General features: G+C 31.7%; 6 protein-coding genes across 9 annotated transcripts; 2 read left to right on the plus strand and 4 right to left on the minus strand.

Annotated features, from left to right (window-relative positions):
- Positions 1-509: 509 nt before the first annotated feature.
- LOC111428401 (venom acid phosphatase Acph-1-like) lies at positions 510-1,880 on the minus strand. The gene is made up of 4 exons (XM_023063903.2): positions 1,703-1,880; positions 1,537-1,641; positions 1,248-1,487; positions 510-1,196 (listed from the first exon to the last, which is right to left on the minus strand). The coding sequence occupies exons 1-4, from the start codon at positions 1,799-1,801 to the stop codon at positions 552-554; spliced, it is 1,089 nt and encodes a 362-aa protein (XP_022919671.1). The 5' UTR covers positions 1,802-1,880; the 3' UTR covers positions 510-551.
- A 2-nt stretch (positions 1,881-1,882) lies between these two features.
- LOC111428398 (CTP synthase) lies at positions 1,883-6,343 on the minus strand. The gene is made up of 6 exons (XM_023063901.2): positions 6,067-6,343; positions 5,730-5,900; positions 5,285-5,667; positions 3,474-4,158; positions 2,144-2,467; positions 1,883-2,088 (listed from the first exon to the last, which is right to left on the minus strand). Exons 1-6 carry the CDS (start codon positions 6,236-6,238, stop codon positions 1,955-1,957), a joined length of 1,869 nt encoding a protein of 622 aa, XP_022919669.1. The 5' UTR covers positions 6,239-6,343; the 3' UTR covers positions 1,883-1,954.
- Positions 6,344-6,834: 491 nt separating this feature from the next.
- LOC111428402 (phosphopantothenoylcysteine synthetase) lies at positions 6,835-8,822 on the plus strand. Its single transcript, XM_023063904.2, has 4 exons — positions 6,835-6,998; positions 7,109-7,337; positions 7,389-7,603; positions 7,654-8,822. Exons 1-4 carry the CDS (start codon positions 6,870-6,872, stop codon positions 8,017-8,019), a joined length of 939 nt encoding a protein of 312 aa, XP_022919672.1. The 5' UTR covers positions 6,835-6,869; the 3' UTR covers positions 8,020-8,822.
- Positions 8,823-8,865: 43 nt separating this feature from the next.
- Positions 8,866-9,470, minus strand: LOC111428407 (NADH dehydrogenase (ubiquinone) MLRQ subunit). The gene is made up of 3 exons (XM_023063910.2): positions 9,336-9,470; positions 9,064-9,210; positions 8,866-9,014 (listed from the first exon to the last, which is right to left on the minus strand). The coding sequence occupies exons 1-3, from the start codon at positions 9,375-9,377 to the stop codon at positions 8,958-8,960; spliced, it is 246 nt and encodes an 81-aa protein (XP_022919678.1). The 5' UTR covers positions 9,378-9,470; the 3' UTR covers positions 8,866-8,957.
- Positions 9,471-9,823: 353 nt separating this feature from the next.
- LOC111428350 (tyrosine-protein kinase Fer) lies at positions 9,824-19,404 on the plus strand. Of its 4 annotated transcripts, none has more exons than XM_071199143.1 (11): positions 9,824-9,966; positions 10,036-10,148; positions 10,536-10,978; positions 15,412-15,508; positions 16,040-16,235; positions 16,289-16,832; positions 16,959-17,129; positions 17,244-17,441; positions 17,496-17,672; positions 18,216-18,429; positions 18,480-19,404. In XM_071199143.1, the coding sequence occupies exons 3-11, from the start codon at positions 10,592-10,594 to the stop codon at positions 19,031-19,033; spliced, it is 2,538 nt and encodes an 845-aa protein (XP_071055244.1). In that variant the 5' UTR covers positions 9,824-9,966; positions 10,036-10,148; positions 10,536-10,591; the 3' UTR covers positions 19,034-19,404. The 4 variants fall into 4 exon arrangements, with proteins under 4 accessions (XP_071055244.1, XP_071055246.1, XP_071055245.1 ...); XM_071199145.1 differs by having other exon boundaries at positions 10,036-10,079; XM_071199144.1 differs by having other exon boundaries at positions 9,824-10,079.
- On the minus strand, positions 19,396-20,741 carry LOC111428351 (eukaryotic translation initiation factor 2B subunit alpha). Its single transcript, XM_023063837.2, has 7 exons — positions 20,687-20,741; positions 20,526-20,627; positions 20,332-20,468; positions 20,160-20,276; positions 19,992-20,104; positions 19,667-19,937; positions 19,396-19,610 (listed from the first exon to the last, which is right to left on the minus strand). The coding sequence occupies exons 1-7, from the start codon at positions 20,697-20,699 to the stop codon at positions 19,461-19,463; spliced, it is 903 nt and encodes a 300-aa protein (XP_022919605.1). The 5' UTR covers positions 20,700-20,741; the 3' UTR covers positions 19,396-19,460.
- Positions 20,742-20,754: the final 13 nt, after the last annotated feature.

A 20,754-nucleotide genomic window follows, 5' to 3' on the forward strand; every position in this document is an offset into this window, starting at 1 on the left:
GAGATTGAGTGAACCAAAACAACCAACTATGGACAAATTAAATACTTGGACCAGAACTTAGCGTATCAATTTGAATGAAAACAACTCTGTACATGTAGATTTCACCAATAAATTAAAACAACATGTACCCATCAGAATAAATTATGCCCAGATCCCACATGCTAACTCAGCGAGGTACCTGGGCATGACATTAGACGCAAGGCTATGCTGGCAAGTCCATGTGAAAAACAAAAAAGAATTTAATCTAAAATATAGGAAAATGTATTGGTTGCTTGGAAGGAACACCAAATTACCCATCCACAACGTTTAAAATAACAATGTTACTTGCCATAGTAACAAATCAAACAAGCAAATATCGCCAAAAAATGCGCGACGATTAATAAAGAAACTTGTATTTGAAACATTTTTCTTTAAAACCACAAATGGCGAAGTTGTTGGCTAATCCAGACATTTGACACACCTGTATAATAAAAAAAAATGATTTCCAAGGTACAAATAAATTCAAATCATTTCAATAACAAATAATTTATCATTTTATTGCTCAAGAAAACTTATTTAGCGATTAATTTATTAGTTAACATATCATTAGCAATTTCCCTAAACTTTTGAAAAGGAACAATAGGATGTTGCACCCCTGGAATAATTAATTCCGTCGAAGGTTCACTTTCTTTGGAACGATAAACAAGTTTTAAACCATACTCATCATTAACTTTATGCACCTCCAACACAACAACCGCGCAAAAATCGGGGTGATGTGATTTAAAAACATCCAAAACTCTCAAAAATAAACCAACGGTAAAATCGTGTCCTGAATAAATGTGAATTTTTCGGTTCGATTTTCCAGTTATTTTCATTTGAGTATCTTCAATAATTTTTTTAAATAAATTCCCGATTACTAACGATTTTAAAGTCGGATTTGAAACTAATACATCAAATTCTTTCATCGCAACTTCTTCTATATCATTGGGCCAAATACTTTTCGTCCACGCTGGTAATTCTAACCCCATTGCTTCTTGAGTACCCAACGTACAAGCAATCGCAAACATCACCCTCGGATTTGTAATTTTTAAATTACTTTTTTCTTCCACGAATTTAATAATATCTTCGTATGGTTTAAAAATATCTTGTCTTACTTCTTTAACATGCCTATCGTATTCTTCCAAAGCTTTTTTATTACACATAAATGCTAAAAATATCTAAATTTAAACGGTTTTTTTTTATCAATCAAGTTTAATTAATAAACTAACGTTATCACGATCTCTTGGTGGAGATATATAAGGAATTGGTTGCCATTTAACGTCTTGATGCCATACTTGATGATCTTCCGGGGGATATAACGCAGCCAAAACTAACTGCAGAGTCATTTTTGTCCGATCAAAATCGGAAGCCCACGCGTCTATATGTTCCGGGACGTAAAAATTACCCAAAAACGATCCATAACGGTTACGGAGAAACTCCCCAAGTTTATAAGCCCGCAATTTTCCAGGCTAAAATTTTTGTGAGGTTAAGTTTTAACATTTTAAAATTTTTACCTACATTTGTTAATTGCCCGTGTCCATATGGTGAATAATCATGATCTTTGTAAGGGTCGCTAGGGTATGAGGATGATTGATCAGGAGTTCGATCCCCATGTCTAAATATCTACAAAAAAAAAATTTTGACATTTAAGAAACACGTTTTATAATTTTATAAATAATCTTACCGTGTGTAAGAGTACCAATGACTTTTGATCGGTGTTAAATAACCTTTCTATAGCGTTTCTATTTTTAAACAAACACAAAAATTTCGTTTTTCTAAACATTTTTGGAAATCTTTTTTAGAAACGACTCAAAAATAGCAAACATAACCTAAAACTGTCAAAAAATTGTAAATAAACATGAAATTAGTCACGAAAAAATTTATTAATTATATTTAAAATTAAACTCAAAATAAATGTATAAAAAAATAGAAATTCTTAATTTAGCCTTAAAGTACTATCTAAAGAAACACTAAGAGGTTCACTACTATATCCGCTACTATTTTCGTAATCATCATCGATTTGCATTAAAGGAACCTGCATAAGTCTCGGTGATTGCATTTCATGAGAATCTAAAAATCATAAATAAATAAAAAAAAATGTCTATCAAAAAATTAAAATCCTAACCTAAATCGTTACACACATCCAGTTGCGTAACATCGCATTCTTTTGCAAGATATAATCGTAATTTATTAACAGATGCTAAAATTAAGCCTATAAATGGTGGGGAAGGTTTAAGAGGTCTTGATAAATATTCCGGATGATATTGAACGCCGACATAGTAAGGGTGCATTTGATCGGATAATTCAAAAATTTCCATTCGTTCAGCACGTGAATCAACCCCAACAAATTGTAAACCACCCTCTTCAAACATTTTTATATACTTAGGATTCACTTCGTAACGATGTCGATGTCTCTCTTCAATTTGTTTTTTTCTACCATATAAACGCACTAAACATAAACACAAAAATAAATAAATAAATAAATAAAACTTAACCCTTTCGCGCCTATTGGTACGTATATGTCCTATAAAATTCTGGAGGAATTAAAAAACTTCTGTCGTCGTGTATATTTGGGAGTTGTCGGGATATCATATGATCACTTACCTTCGTTTCTTCTTGTTTTGTGCAGTGTGCAATGCTTTTTCATAGCAACAGGATAGGTTGTGTTTGTTTCCAATGCGAATGGCTAAAAAATATCTAACCCAGAAAGAGATGGAAGAAGAAATCTACAATCTTTCCGAAGAAGATTGCATTCTGAGGAAGAAATTCCGTAAAGATCAAGGTTCATCAAATAGCTCTTCTGATTCGGATAAAGAGCTCCAACTCCAAAAGTATGATATCAACAAAATTGCACATTTTTAACCCAGAAGAGCTATCCTTAAGTTAGGAACGCAATTGTATTAGCAAAGCTGAATAGGAGTTCATCCAAACTTGATTGCTTTTTGCAAATATTTCCGAAAAGTTTATTCTTGTACATTACTAAAAATACAAATAAACGAATCAACATTAAGAATGCGAAAAATCGGACAAGACAATGTGCTGCAACGTATGCGTCTGAGATCATGGTAGTAACAAGGTGTATGCTAGTGATGAGCTACAATCACCTACCATCATTTCATGACTATTGGTCCAATAAGAAGAGAGCCAGAAAATCCCAAAATCCCGAAAAGCCAGAAAACCCCAGCAAGACGAATTACCAAATCATAGAAATGTTCCTAATCATAAATGTTCGCTGCAGAAAAAAGAATTTCGAAGGAAGACCTTGTGTACCATGTGCAATATACTGTTATATAAAAATTGTTTTGAATAAAGATTTGTAACTGTTGGGACAATATGTCCCAGAGTCAAATTTGATTTTAGATAAATAAAGGAACCTTTGGAGACCCTTAACATACTATATGGGCGACAAAAAGAAAGTCGGCGCGAAAGGGTTAATAAGTGTACTTTTTACTTACTCATTTTACTCGTTGCAGCAGAATCTTTAAAAACTGTGGTATGTTTTCCAAGTCTCATAGTGCCACCCATAGCCCCGGGATTATGTTCTGGCATATCAATAATAACTGGATGTTGAACACCTTTAGCAAATTCGTCGGAATTTGAATTATCCAATTTAAGAACGTTCCGAGCAAACTCAATGACAGCCGTTTGGAAACCAAGGCAAATCCCTAATAAAGGAATCGAATGTTCTCTGCACCATTTTGAAACGGCTATTTTTCCTTCGACACCGCGGTTTCCAAATCCACCGGGAACGACAACTCCTTGAGATTTACAAACTTGGTACCAAGCTTCGTGGAAACTAACTGGAGTATCGCGTTCTGATTGCTGTTCTAATTTCGAAGCATCTATAAAGGTTATGTTTACTTTATAACCTAAGTGATTAGCGGCGTGTTGAAGTGCTTTCGTAACGGAAGTATATGAATCTTCAAGTAATGTGTATTTCCCAACGAGGGCTATTTCAACGGTGTGTCGTAAATTATCGATTTTATCTGATAATTCAACCCATTGTTTCATAAATTTGCGGTTATTAAGTAATGGGTTTAATGATAATTTTAAACGGTCGTTTAAATATTGAATTAAACCATATGTTTCCATGAAAATTGGAACTTTATAAATTGATGATAAATCTGGTATACATAAAACCTAAATTTTAAAAATTTTTTAGGTTAGATTCATTAATTAAGGGAAAAATTCAAGAATCATCATGTGGCTTAAATATCGACGATTTTTTTTAAATCAATGTGAAACGACCCAAAAAACATGTTAAAAATAAAAAGAAAGTACTGAAACGTGTAGAACATGCAATGTTACACCTAATTGTTTATTTTATAGCCACGCAAAAAATCATTCTGATAAACTGATTATAGACATAGTGATATCTTGTGATAGCTAGCGCTACCTACCACTGTCACTAGAACTAACATTAGACCTAAGAATTAGAAACATTCAGGTTTAGCCCAAGGTCTATAGAACATTAGGTTACCCAATGTCGAATCTCCTCCTTTAAGGGGAAAGGTGGATCAGTGACGTAGCTGGTTCTATGAACAACACAACACGATGCGAGGTTTATATATTTTATATAGACTAGAGATTAGGTAACCTTATATTCTATAGACCTTGGGTTTACCCTTAAGAGACGCACAGCTAAACCTGATACTTTCTAGTTTTAGGTCTTGTGTTAGTTCTAGTGATAGTGTAAAACTAGAACTAACACTAGAACTAGAAAGAATCGGATTTAGCCATGCGTCTGAAGTCCCAACCTAGAATTTACAACGCTCCCTCTGCTCCATGCCCAACCCGATATTTGAGAAATTCGCACTAGTAAATGTTAATTACCCTAACACAGAGTGGAATTTCTACACAAAATTCGGAAATAAATCAGTAAATTAAGTAGATCCAAATGTAACGTTTAAAGAGAAGGGTAGGCAGATGCCCTGCCTTCTTCTTTAGTATAGATTTTAGGTTAAGATTTAGCTTATCTTTAGTTTATAGATGGTAAACAACAACATTTTAGTCGTTGTGCGTCGAAAACCTAAGAAACAAGCGCGTTTCACCCGAAAATATGCGTTTAAACCAAATCTGCGGCCAAAAAAATATGATTAGCAGGGTTGATGACGTCACATCGAAACTTTAAAGTGATTTTTCGGTCAATTTTACACGTTTCCGCAATTTTTTTTTATTTGTAACAGTTTATTTGAGTCGATTAAAAAAAATTGTCGATTTTTAAGCGACATGATGATTCTTGAATTATACCCAATTAAGTATTAACCTGTTCTGGTGAAACATGACAGAAATTTGATATTTTATCCTTAACATTATTATCAATTGGTTTTTCAGATCTGCAAACAATGATGTCAGGACTTAATCCAAGTCCTCGTAATTCCCTTACAGAGGCTTGAGTAGGTTTTGTTTTGTGTTCTCCGGTAGCTTTTGGTTGTGGTACTAAAGAAACGTGAGCAACACAAAAATTTTCTTTTCTCACGCGAAATTGAAACTGTCTAAAAGCCTCCACGAAAGCCATACTTTCAATATCGCCAATCGTACCCCCCAATTCGATAATGCAAACTTTTGGGATTTCTCCAGAATCAGAGACGGGAATACGAGCAACCCTTTCAACCCATTCTTGTATTGCGTCTGTTATATGAGGCACAACTAAAAGATTAAAAATGTTGAAATGATTAAATTGTTTAGCTTTTCATTACAAATTTGAATACCTTGAACAGTTTTTCCAAGATAATCACCCTGTCGTTCTCTATCAATAACCATTTTATAAATTTTTCCGGTTGTTATGTTATTATCTCGATGCAAGGTGATGTCCAAAAACCTCTCATAATTGCCCAAATCTAAATCAACTTCACCACCATCATCCAAAACGTATACTTCACCTATAAAAATAATTAAAACCGAAATTTTTAAACTTTAATTTATAGTAACTTTTAATTTTTTACTGTTGGTAATGTAATAAGTAATTATTTGACATAATCAAAATTATTAGTTTTTCTAACCTTACAAACACGTGTATTCTTACAAATATTTTAATATTTAACTAACCGTGTTCGTACGGGGAGAATGTGCCCGCATCTAAATTGATATAAGGGTCAATTTTTATTGATGTCACCTCGATACCACAAGATTTTAAAATCGTTCCGAACGAACTCGAAATAACTCCTTTTCCAACTCCGCTTATCACACCGCCAGTCACCAAAATATATTTCATATCCATTTTTCTACTTAAAACAATTTGTTGATATTATAAATGCGTTCAATTTAACTCCACGTTGAGGTTATGTTCGTTTTGGTGCGATTTCCACCAATTCAAAGTTTGTACTGAAGGAAGCTGCGTTTCATTTCTTAACAAGAAGTAGATGGCGGTGATATCGAATCCAATTTGAATATTTATAGAATAATTATAAATAACGTATAAATTAATGTAAGAAGATAAAATAAATAACGGTATTTACCGATATTTAGTTTTATATTTCAATCTAAAACGAAAATATATTCTCATAATTAGTGTGTGAATGTCTTATTAGATGGCGCACATAAAAATTTAAATTTGAAAAGTGAGGTTAATTTTTTTTTGATTTTTATTAAAATTAACATAAATATGATATATTTAATATTCACAAATGAATATTATAAGTTAAATATAAGTTGTTTACATATTATTAAAACTAAGCCGTTTAACATTATTGAATGGCAAACAAAAAATCTATAAAAATTTTATATAAAAAAAGCTGTTAAATAGTTAAGTAAAACCTTTTGATGGTTTTAATCAATAATAATTACGAAATAAATTCCAATGGAACATCTCGCTCGGTTCCAAAGGTGGAAATCATTACTTTGCGACCAAAATGGCTTCACATTGGGAAGAATTTTATGCTACCCATTTACCCCCAAGTGATTTCGAAGATAATCGCATGTTATTAAAAGAATTTTGCGATAGACACAACAAATCCGGGGATAGAATCGTTTTAGTTACCGTAAGTATCAACAAAATTTAATCTCAAAAAAGTAAGGTTATGTTCAACAGTTTGAAACAATAAAATAAAAAGGTTAAAATATTAACTGAAATCTTTATTTTGGGGATTAGAGTGGTGGAACAACTGTTCCATTAGAGCATAATACGGTTAGATTCGTCGATAATTTTAGTGCTGGGACCAGGGGGGCTGCGTCGGCTGAGTACTTTTTAGAACATGGTTATGCAGTAATATTCATGCACAGATTGAAATCTTTGGAGCCTTATACTAGGCATTTCAATGGGCAAAAATTTATGGATATGCTGGAATTGAATGATAGGGGACCAAATACAACTATAACAGGTAAAAAGAAATTCATTAAAAACTGAATTAATAAAAACTTTTTAATTCTAGTTAAGCCAGATAGCGTAGATGTTTTAGCACCAATTTTAGCTAATTATAAGGTAGCCCAAGACAATGGTAAAATCCTTTATGTAACTTTTACAACCGTTTCCGATTATTTTTGGTTATTGAGATCGGCATGTGAATGCTTACAACCGTTGGGAACAAAAGCACTGTTATATTTAGCAGCTGCCGTTTCTGATTTTTATATTCCTTCAAATCAAATGGTAACACAAAAATGTTATTAATTATGTTGTTTTTAAATGTTTGATTACAGCCAACACATAAAATCCAATCTGGAGCTGGCGCTCCAACAATCTCTTTACAATTAGTACCAAAGCTTTTAGCACCACTTGTGAGTCTTTGGGTACCTCAAGCCTACGTTGTTTCGTTTAAATTAGAAACTGATGAAAGTATTTTGATAACGAAAGCTCGTGATTCTTTAAACAAATATAAACACAAACTGGTTATCGGTAATATTTTGCAAACACGGCGCCAAAAAGTCGTTTTTGTAACCCCCGAAAGTAGCTATGAGGTTTCTTTAACAAGGGATCAAATGATGAACGCTATGGAAATTGAAGATTTAATTGTATCTAATATCGTTATTGGTCATTCTGATTATATTGGATCCTTCAAGTATTAAAATTGATAGTTTAATTTTTAATTTAAGGTGGAATTAAAATTGGTTATGGATTTCATTTTGGGTGCCAAATTTTAAACAAAAATAAATGATACAACAACTAAATTTGCATAACGTTGTATCTTTATGATTTAGTAAATTATTAAAACAAATCAGGGTAATTTCGACATTCTTTTACAATCTAGGTGTTCAAAACAAAAAATAGGAAAGTTAGAGGTATTTAGGTAGATGAAAATGACCATGAGATATAAAACATATCATTTTTTATTCGTTTTATTTGCATTTATTAGATTTTTTTAATTTTTAATCTCCCATAAAAAAAAACATAAATGTTGTAACAGGAAAAAAGCTTTAAATGTGATTTCCTCCTGCTTACTTAAATGTAACCTGCATAATATGTATTCTATTCTATGTAAATATAAAGGATTTTTGTTAGATAATTTCAGGTTTAAGCTCCACATTTGTTTACTTCTCTTCTAATTGAGGCTATTTCGTTGATAGGATCTTTTATTTATTACTTTTTAAAATGAGAAATTCTTGAGAAAAATATAAACATTTTACAATAACTCGACGAGTTCAGTAGTCGACCTATTTTTTATTTTTATACAATTTTATATAAGAACCTTTTTCACCAAAGTGAACCTTTTTTAATAATTATATTTTTCCTGCAACTGTTGATACTGAGGCACTTAGCGCTAGGTGTAAATGAAATAAATGTAAAACTGAAACGAAGTATATTAATTTAAAACGTGTTTATTATATAAATTCAAGAGAAAAAAATATATTAAATGTTTTTTTTATAAAAAGGGATTTTTATTTCAACCAAAAATTCAATTAAGCAACAAAGAATCACCTAGAATAAGTTTTATTGGCTCAAAGGACAACTTATTAATACATTTTATTAACGTTTATCTATTTTTACTAATCCTGGAACAATTTTTTTATAATTTCGGAGCTTTACTTTCCAATTTAGAATAATCAACGTTGGGAGAATAAAACTGAAACAATAAAATTATTAATTAACGTTTAAATTATTGGATTAATCACCTTGTATTGTTTATCTCTGTACTCTTCGTTTGAAATTTGTCCGGGGGTTCTGCTCCATGCTACATCAGGATTGCGCAACGCTAATCTTGCGGTGTAAAATACGGCCCCAGCGCACCCCAAACCAACGCAAAAGTACAAAGGGATCAACTACAAATAAAAATGTTATTGCGTTTTAGTATAAACCAAATTATTTATAAATAGTTATTACATAACCTTATCTGGCATTTTATTTCTTAAGTAAAATCTTTTTGATTTTTTTATCCAAAACTTACCGCCCTATGTTTCTTGAGGGAGGATATGCTCATTCCTTGCATTTTGAAGAGTGGATTAGAACCGGATTCGACGAAAAATCAAGAAATGTGAGAGATGTTAAGTTCTATTGATACGTCAAAATGTGACAGGAAGAGATTGCGTTAAGTGTACGGTAGGGGGCGAAATAAAAGTTGTTACGTAACCACTAAATTTTAATTTATTTTCAATTTTAATTAATAATTAACCGAATTAAAGTAGATTTATTTTTATTAAATAATTTGCGTTAATTTGAATTAATAGTTTTGATTAAAAATGAAGATCCCTTTTAAACCATTTCAATTATTTTAACTCTTATTCAATAGATGGAGTTAAAAAAATGGAATTAAATCCACCCCACCAAAATTCGAATAAAATCTTTCTTTGTTTATCTCATTAAATTATGAGGCTATCTCACTCGCGCGTCTATGAAAGGTAAGAAAATAAAGTTTTCAGGTTTTAGTTTCGCACGGGCCGCGATCGGTGACGTATTGGTTAAAAAAATTAATTTCCAAGACAATACATTAAAATAAAAAGTCCCGTGTTGTATAAACATTAAGTTTTTGTAAAGTTTATGTAAATAGAACGTTTTTAAAAGCAATTTTAATAGTTTAGGTGGTTTTGTAAAATTTAATTTTGTTGTTGTGATTGTGTTTAATTTTTTTTGTGATCTTTTAATTAAAGGTTATTGAGGAGAAAAAGGAAGGTTTAAAATTCTTCATTTGAAGGTGTGACAAAGAACGTGGGACTTAAAAGTTCCATTTTATAAAAATTTGCGAGAAATAATTCTAATCTGGGTAGGCGTCCTAATTAGTTATTGTATTTACGTGAATTTAAACGTGTTTAAACACTTCCGACACAGTTTATACATCTTTTCAACAGAGTTTTTCACTTTTCATTCCTCACCAAGTTTACAAATAAATTATATTTTACATCAACAAACGTGACAAACTCCACAACAATAAAAAACTACTCCTATTTATTATTTTCTTTTATTAATAAAATTATTTCGTTTAATTAATTTAATTAATCACATTTCTTCTTTGTCTATTTGTCTAAAGACATAAAAAGCAAAAGAATGTAGAGGACGTCATTTTTTACCTTTCTTAAGACGTCGCGCAATAATTTCTCAACTTAAAACAACAACAAAATGTCATATTGATGAATTTTTTGATTTATTTCAGATCCAAATGTTCCTAAATCCGATTATTATAATTATTAGATAACACCCATTCATTAAATGGGTTTTTCAACGAACTTACAAGGAAGGAGCGCCCACGAGGCGCTCCTTTCGCGACAAGACGCGGAACTTCGCCTTTTGGAAACGATGAAACGATGTTTAACGTCGAAAGTTCGCTGTGATAGGGAATATGCTTTGGCGTTAAGTTCAGTTGCGACGCAAGGATTAAAAGTTGACCGGTGCGATGAGCTTAGCGGCAGTTTGATAACGACAGCTTGGAAAGGAATGATGGAGGAATTGGATAGCGTTGGAAAATTAATTAAGCAGAATGCCGATTCGATCGAATCGAAAGCTTTGGATAGCTTGAATGGGATGTATACGGAAAAGAGGAAGGCGAGGAAACAGTATCAAGAGGAACATACGAGGATTGCACAACAGTTTACTCATGTAAGCATAAACATATATTTTGTTATATCTTGGTACTAAAACATCATAACTACTTAAATATCTGCTGAATAGAAGTTAGGTTGTATAAGGCTTGGTAATAACATGGAGAACATTTTCAAATTAGAAAAAAGTGTTGTAAGCATATAGTCAGGTTTGAACTCAAACATTTCAAACCTACATAGGACCAATCTTATCTAAGCGCAAAATATTTACAAAGTATGTTATGTCATACGTAAAGCTACAAGATTCAAATAACGGTTATATCAATTTTTCAATCCTTTCTCTGTTTATTTTATTTGTATATGTAATTTGTCGTTCTATTACTTTCATTATTATCATTATCAGTTTGTATCTCTCTCTTTTTCCTAGATTATCCCTTGTTGATTTAGCAATAGAGATTCTGGCTTTTTTTTTCTTACTGCGTTTCCGGTCCTAATTTTAATTTCTATTATCTACCAGATAATGTTACTACCTCAGATTTTCTTGTGCTTATTTTTGTCTTTCACTTCTTCGCTCATATTATTACGCTGGAGAGCAGTTACGCTCAAGACATTATCATGTTTTATCTTAAACGGTCTCATTTGTAGCGCCTCGCCAGCAAACGATCTCGGCTACACTCGGAATTCGAAGCGTCGCTGTATATAACTTGTATGACAATGACGTGATGTATTGTCTCCACTCTCGGTCGCTCTCTATTGTAGCGCCTCGGCCGCAAATGACTTCAGCCACAATCAGAATTCTAAGTTTTGCTGTGTACAATTTATTAGTACGACTAATTCTTCATGTACTATCCTTACTGAATATATGTAGTACATATCTTATTCACGTTTTGATCAGTAAGTTGCAGGTTGTCGCAATTTTGTTCCAACAAATTGTTATATTGTTACCTTCCCTGGTGGAACTGATTTCTTAAACATTGGTAATTTTTGTATGTAAACGTTGTAGATCTAGTTTAGCATTTCGATTTTAACTCCATTGACAATACTAAATGAAAGCACCAATATTGGAAAATTTTTTTGAAAAATAATTAAATACAAGAATATACTTCTCCGTACTGATGTGTTTTCGAAGCGCCATCAACTACAACAAAAGCAGTACAAAAAAAGCAGCGGAAATGATAACATTAGTATATTTCCGCTTTCCACTAAATCTAAATCGTCCGTTATCATCTTTTTGTCAGCCCCCAAAATTATTATTCCCCATTTTTAAATTCTTGTCTTAAAAAAAATCGGTTTAAATAAATAAAATTTGAAGGTGCGTTGCAATAAGGAGGTTTATTTAGGCCACTAGAGCGGACCAATACAAAAATAACCGCTATTCTCCCTGCGTTTAGGATTCGAGAAGGATCATTTTTCCGTTTTGGTTTTTACACAAACATCTTGATTGTATTTTTTAAATCAATTAGATTATTTTAAATGAAAGTTATAAAAAGTTTACGCAACCTTCGAAAAATAAATTAAGACATTTCCGCATCCATAATAATGATGGTCAGCGATAAAAATAGGATTTTTATTTTATAAATTAGTCGCAACCGAAGCGACGCGAAGAAAATCGAATCGTTTTGATTAATTTTTAACGAAAAAATCTGATATTACCTCGAAAAATATAAACATCTATTGTGTATGCTAGTAATATCACGTTTGTCAACCGACAAATGTATTCGCACGTGTGTTTCATACCAACAACATCTTCGTTTTAAGTACAACGATGAAAAACAATAAGATACAAAACACTAAAATTGACCTTTTCTTGTTGTTTGACAACTAACAATTTATAAAGTGGAAACAATAAAATTGTTTTTAAAGATTTATACCATTTATAAATCACACAATTGATTTTTAACTTTTTGTTTTCAAACGCAAAATTCTTTTTCCAAGAATTTTTAAAAATAAAAAATCGTTGCCTATAACAATGGCATATTAAAAATCGCTTGGTGAAATCGTCCAAGCGTATTACGGTTCAGATGAATACGTCACGTGCCTTTGGTGGTTTTACAGTTCAACAACAAAAAAAATTATCGGTCGATCCCGGACTCAAACTGAAAAGAGTCTAGACTTTCGGTCTGTATCCTTGACTTTGCACCGTCCAAGAAGGACAAAACTGTTCACAGGTAGATTCTATTTATAATATTTTCCATAGAAACACAGTTTAAAACCCATCTCTAAACTTCTTTTTGTTGATTTTTTTTTATAAAAACGTAGCCAATTTCATAATCTAATCTAAAAAGGCGTTTTAACTAACATTTACATTGATAATGATTAGATTTATTCACAAAAATAACTGAAAAAAAAAAAGAAACTTTAAAAAATGGTGTGGTTCCATCATCGTTCGAAACGAAAGACCATTAAATTTGCATACGAACTACACATGAATAAATTTCGGCAGACAACAAACGGAATCTTATGGGTTTCGTGGAAGATGTACCAATCTCCTGCAAAGGTACCCACAAAGGACCTTGAAATCTCCTTTCGAACACAATGGGCACCACATTTTATTCACTACCTATTTTAACAAAGACAAAAAATATTTTTGGATATATATTATGTTATAACGTATAGATGAAAAAAATCCGATTGATCTTGAAAATAAAATATTAAAATATTAATACGAATAGTTAATAAGCTAGAACGGTGTACAAATAGTAGTTTTCTGAGGGTCACAACAACAACGAACACAGTGAAAGTCGGTCTCGATTTTGCGTAATTATTCGATTTATTTCCAACAACGACGACGAGGAATATGTGCCTCTTTGTAATCTCGCCATAAGCTTCATAACCGTTTATTATATTTCCTATTTAAGTTTGATGAAGCGGGTTCAAGTCATTGTTACTTGATGAAAGTTTAATGCTTCGAGGCAATTGGTATTTCCGCAACATATTTAAACATTAACCTTTATTATTTCTGTATTTTTCCATTTCCACATTACATAATCGATTTGAAAAGATTTTTTTCAAAATCATCTTTGGTTTTCTTCGATTAATTCAAACCGAAAACCAGTCCTCCAACACTCGCATATCTAAGGACCTTAAATGGGGCGTTATGAGGCTTAATTGGAGGCAATTGGAGTCATCAATTCCGACTCGAAGTCGAACTGAGAGCCCGTTTCTCGTTCGTGACTTATATTTAAATGAACCGTGTCTTCAAGAAAACGGGTTCACATACTACCACAATCTGAATTCGTCGGTTCACCCAGATTTCTTCGTCGCGAAATATACCACCAAGACGACCACGACGACGTCGAGGAGGATGCTACTTACAGCAAAACCGAATCGAAACGGTCATCAGCTGACGGTTTAACCGGTCGGTTCATTGACTCTTTACTACCGCGAAACGAACGAGTAAGAAGAGGGACGACAACGAAGAAGAACACGAGAAAGAGTGTAACGACTAAACGGTTATATACACCTCAGTGGAGGTCACAAAACGATTACATGAAAAAAAGAATTAAATTTAAAAAATTTGTTATAAAAAATAATAGTTGGCGACACTAATTGAAATGACAACAACAATAAATGTCAAATTTCTATTCTATTCTATTTGGCCAGTGCTTTTCCTTTATAGTGTCTATTATTGAGTTTTGTGCCTTCCTTCTTCTTATTTCCTCATTCTCCAAAACATTTTTGCTGGTAGCAATCTTCGAATTGTATCTTTGTCTCTCACCCACATTTTTGACCCATACGTCATTAATGATTCTATAATGGTCCTAAACATATTCTCTTTGAGTTTCTGCCTAAATTATAGTAGCCATTTAATGTTATCTATTTTTAGAGTCATTTCATGGCAATCAATAACCTTTTTTACCTTTTTCTCTCAATTTTAATGATAAGCATCTTGACCATCTTAGGTATCATGGTGTTAGAACCGGGGATTTAGATGATAAACTTCAATCATATTACTCCCAAGCTAAAATCAAACCAGTAGATTCACACCAAAACCAGATACAACCCAAACTATCTCAGTCAAATACAGGTCACCTACAGTAAACCAGACCCAAGACTTTAAATCATATGGAACATCTATAAAATTGTTTTTTTCTTTTTAAATGTTCTTTAAAGTATCTTTTTAAATTGAAGGTTACTAATAAAAATAATTAATAAAGTTGTTTTAAAAGCTGAAAGAAATCTAATGGATTTTTCCGCGCCCACATTTTTTTTCCTTGTTCTTCTCGAAGATGTTAAAAGACGGAGAGTGTTCTGATAGCTTTCTAAATGTCTGCAATGGAAAGTACGTGGACGACAGCAGCTGCCATAAATCGCTTTCGGCGCTTTTTAAAAATCGCTCGTCGTGCAATCGGAATTTCCTTACTTTTCACTTTACCAAAAGTTGCTAAATCATAAACACCTGTTAACATTAACTTTTAATATTATTTTGAAATTGGCAACAACAAAATGAAATAGGTAATCATAATAAATAATCACTCATTTTTTTTATAGCTTCAAGAGGATGTTTATAGAAAAAAAACTGAGTATCAAAAATATCTAGAACTTTACAAGTTGATGAGGTCTAGGTTTGAAGAACACTATGTGAAGTGTAAGTATAATTAAACTGGGTGTTGGAATTTGGCGTCGTGAATGAACTCAACGTGTAACAGATTTATATATAACGGATATTTTTAGCATCGAAGTACAATAACATAGAAAAATTACTATTTAATTACGTGATTTATGCCGATAGAAAAAAAGTAGTAGATTATTTGTTATTTTTAACGCAACGATGATTTAACCTTTGCATTGACGACAAAACTCACTGCGAATGTTGCGGTATTAGCTAAAAATACTACAGGACGGCACACAGCAGAGCGGTTGAGTTCGCAAAAATAGTCTTTTTCCGAGTGGTGTTAATCGCAGATTTGGTTTAAAAAGCAATTTTAATCGAATTTTAATTTAATTAATTTAAAAAAAAGTGATACTAAGAAATCACGCCAACAATGTTGTACTGCTAATCTTATTCGTACCGCAAGGTCCGTAAGGAATGCAAAAGACTGTTTAAGATACCGCTTCAATACTGTACCCCATTCATATTCAATTATTCGAGTAATTTTTGTTGTGTTACTTAATTTAGCTGGACGAGGAGGCAGGAAACTGGATGAAGTGAGAGATAAATATCAAAAAGCGTGCAGAAAATTACATTTAACCCACAACGAATACGTTTTATTACTTTGCGAAGCCGCCGAATTTGAAAGAGATTTTCGAACAGTTCTTTTACCAGGACTTTTAGAACATCAACAAAGCGTACAAGAAACGTTCATATCAGCTTGGTAAGTCTTGTAAATAATAAATGATAAGTTTTATGATTAATTATAATTTTTAGGCGCCAAGTTTTATCGGACGTCGTTCAATACTCAGATTTTACATCAGAAAAATTCCGAGAAATCCAAAAAAAAATTGAATCGAGTTTAGAAAAGATCAAACCATCCGAAGAATACAACGATTTCACAGAAAAACACAAAACAACCCCAACCGAACCAGTTAAATTTCCCTTTGAAGAATGTTTAGTTGAAGATACAGCTGGAAAACTTCTCCCAAATAAATTAACAGTTGATAATTTAACCGTGGAGTGGCTCAAATCGAAACTAACGGAACTCGAAAATAGCATAAAAGAGAATCAAGAAAAGCGAATACCCCTCACTCCAAACGAAAACGTTGCGAACGGAAAAACAATCAACGAAAATCGACTTTCCGCACCCGACACAAAAAAGAAAGAAGCCAACGAGCTAAAATGTCACGAAAGAAAAATGGTGAAACAAATGGAACTAATAAAGAGTGCTCTCAACGATTTAGGATGTGAAGAAGTTCCACCTGGTTTAGAAGATATATCAGATACTTCCGGTTTTATTAACAACCCTTGTGAACAGGTATTGATCAAAACAATGTTATACTTAGATTTTAATTTAATTTGTTGAAACAAATTAACAAAAAAAGTAATTTTTAGTAAGGTGATGGTTGTAGTAAGAATAAAAATACTAACAAAACCTTTCCAGGGTGATGGTTCACAGTCCTCGTTAATTCACAAAACGATTTTTGGCCACCATAGAATTATGAACGCGTTACGAAAACCGTTTCGAAGAAAATCAGCACCCACATCGCCGGTTGCGCCCCCTAGAACGAAGGGTAGGCGCGATTCCGTAACGAGAAGTGAGGGAAACGATCCAGTACGATTTTTTTTACTTTGTAAATTAACGCTTTTCGTAGAAAAAATAACCCAATTCAAATAATTTTATTAAAAATGTTATTAAAAAAAATAATTATGCGATTTATTTTATTAGGTTTCATTAAGCACAAACAAACCGTTAGTTGACGAAGAATGGTTTCATGGAGTTTTACCTCGTGAAGAAGTTGTTAGATTATTAACACAAGATGGTGATTTTTTGGTTAGAGAGACGACGAGAAACGATGAATGCCAAACAGTTTTATCAGTTTGTTGGAGTGGACATAAACATTTCATCGTACAAACAACTACAGAAGTATGTTAACAACAACAATAATTGCCTTAATAAAAACAAATAATCTATTTTAAGGGACATTATAGATTTGAAGGACCAGCTTTTCCAAGTATAAGAGAACTTATTCTTTATCAATATAGTAGTGGTCTTCCTGTTACAAGTAGATCAGGGGCTATTTTACATAAACCAATACCGAGAGAACGCTGGGAGCTTAATAATGATGATGTGATGTTATTAGATAAAATAGGAAGGGTATGTAATTTTATCTCATTTAAAATACACTTTCAATGTATACATATTTATACCTTTTTTTATGAAGTAGGTAAACAATTTAAAGCCTGAATCTGGTTTTTTATTTAATATAAGTCTTACACTTATATTTATAAAACTACTTTATTAGAGTATATTAAATAAAAAACCAGTTTAAAAGTACAAATTCAGGTTTTAATTTGTTTATCTACTACAAAATTAACAACTGGTAGAATGGATTTCAGTTATAAACCTTTATTTGTGTTATATAAAGGAGTGTACGAAAACTTTTGCGAGTCATTGTATGTTAGTAAATTGATAACATAACCTCAATTTTTTTTTTAAATATTTTTTTTATCTTTTAAATTTCTTTAAAACCGAAATAATTCCAAATTATCTTGCAACATAATTTGTTATCTTTAATTAAGTGTATAAATCTTGTCAAAAAAATGTATTTTGAAAAATTAAACGATCTAACCTAAAAATGCAAAATCATCAAATTGTAATAACTTATTTTAAAATTAATTTATTAATTATTTTTATAAGGGAAACTTTGGAGATGTATATAAAGCACAATTAAAAAGCACAAACCAAGAGGTTGCGGTTAAAACATGCAGAGTAACCCTTCCGGACGAGCACAAAAAGAAATTTTTACAAGAAGGGCGCATATTAAAGCAATACGATCATCCAAACATAGTTAAATTAATTGGTATATGTGTTCAGAAGCAACCTATAATGATTGTTATGGAGCTGGTTCCAGGTTTGTTTTTTATTTAATTTCTTAAACATTGTTAATAAACAATTTTTTAGGAGGTTCCTTATTAAATTTTTTACGTAAAAAAGCATCTTCGTTAACTGAAAATCAATTAATGAATATGTGTTTGGATGCAGCGGCTGGAATGCGATATTTAGAATCAAAAAATTGTATTCATCGTGATTTAGCCGCACGGAATTGTCTCGTGGGGTACGGAAATACAGTAAAAATCTCGGATTTCGGAATGTCGAGGGAAGAAGAGGAATACATCGTTTCGGATGGGATGAAACAAATCCCGATTAAATGGACGGCGCCGGAAGCTTTAAATTTCGGAAAATACACCTCTCTTTGTGATGTGTGGAGTTATGGTATTTTGTGTTGGGAAATTTTTTCAAGAGGAGGAACACCTTATACTGGAATGAGTAATTCAAAAGCTAGAGAAAGTATAGATGCAGGATATCGAATGCCTGCTCCGGAACATACCCCAGATGAAATGTACAGGTTAATGTTAAGATGTTGGGAATATCAACCGGAAAATCGACCTAATTTCGAACAAATTTACACAGTCGTCGATACATTATGTGCAGCTTTTAGAGTTTCATTTCTGTAAGACTTAAAATGTCTTGAAAACAATTACACATATGGCAATATTTTTTTATCTGCTCCTTTAAGCTTTCTTTATAATTTTTCTCTCTCTGTATTTTAAATACTGTGATTTGTGTTGTTGATTTTTTTGATGAATAAGTCGCCATTAATAAAATTAATACAAAATTAACTTACAAACTAAAAATATATATAAATTATGAATAAATTCATATTTTTGAATCTGATAAAGTCTATTATTTTTAGCCATTTGTATTTATATTCGCATAGCATGTTATATGTTTGTTACGTGAAAAGTATATATAGAATTATATTATGTATATCGATTATAATTAACAGTTTTGACTGAGTTTTAATAAAAATCTCATCTACATATAAGCATGTTGAAGTTTTATTAAGATGAAGTAAGGAGATGTACCCTTTATGGAAAAATGTTACATATACAAATTAATCAGTTGATCACTGACTGCAGCTGGTGTTAAAATTCCTAAATCTGTAAATAGCAGACTGATAAATTCAGGTGGAGTAAAATCAACCAAAGGATGCTGTTTTGTGATGTCACCATTTCTCATACTTTTCGTATACTGTAATTAATGCATAATTTCATAAATGAACAGTATACAAAAAAATAAAAACTCACTTTGTATTCATCAGGAACATCACTTTGATTTAGAGGAAAAAGTCTTGTAAACTTAAAACTTTCAGCAACAACATAAACTGGTTTTCTCATTTGTTTGGCACAAACTGCTACAGTATAAGTTCCTATTTTATTTATAATCCCTCCGTTTTCCACAACTCCCTCAGCTCCAACCATTACAAAATTAATTTTTTCCATAATACAACCAACAGCTGCATCAAGAATTAAAGAACATTCGATTCCCTCTGTTTCTAATTCTCTTTTAAAACCTTCACTAAAAACAATTATTAAATTTAATTAATAAATCACTCATCAATTAATAAATTACCCATTATTATCAGGTGCTGACATTGTTATATAAACATGGAAATGTTTATTTTGTCTAGCAGCTTCTTTAAGAGTTTGTAAAACAACTCGTGAACGAGAATGAGTAAGAACTTTCTAAAAGAAAAAAAAATTATGATTCACATTATATTATGTTTCTGTTAAGACTAACAGAACCGTTTAAAATAAATTTTGCAGCAAAACCGGTAATTTTATTCCTCGCTTGATTCAGTTTTTGCAAAAAAAACATTCCACGATCCAACATAGTTTGTTTACATTCCTCAAAAGTCTACAAATTACGATTTATTAATATTTATCATCTTCATTTTAATCAATACTCTCACACTATCCAATTTCGCTAAAGTAATAAATCTTAAAAATAACTCGCATCCGGAATTAATCGCTGTCACCGGATAATCGGTGTTTCTCATAACATCTATTGCAGTTTTAATATTTTCGTCTAATTCTTGAACAGTTGTATCTAAAAATGTGTTTATTTTGTATTATTGTAATAAAAGCGTTTATTTCATCATCTTACATTTCCCATGTTTAATAATTTCCATTAACGTTCTTATGGCAGCTACACCGGCCGAAACATCTTTTTCGTTATCTAAGATGTCGGTGAAATGTTTTTCTAACGCTAAAATTCAAATTATTAATACGTTAATGGATTAAAAATGATTTAATCGAAAATAAAACCTTCTCTATCCATGTTGTTTTGAAATATTTGACATATAACCTTAAAAAATTGACAATTAAAAAAAAAT

This window comes from Onthophagus taurus, chromosome 10, assembly GCF_036711975.1.
Source record: "Onthophagus taurus isolate NC chromosome 10, IU_Otau_3.0, whole genome shotgun sequence".
Classification (NCBI taxonomy): Eukaryota; Metazoa; Arthropoda; class Insecta; order Coleoptera; family Scarabaeidae; genus Onthophagus; species Onthophagus taurus.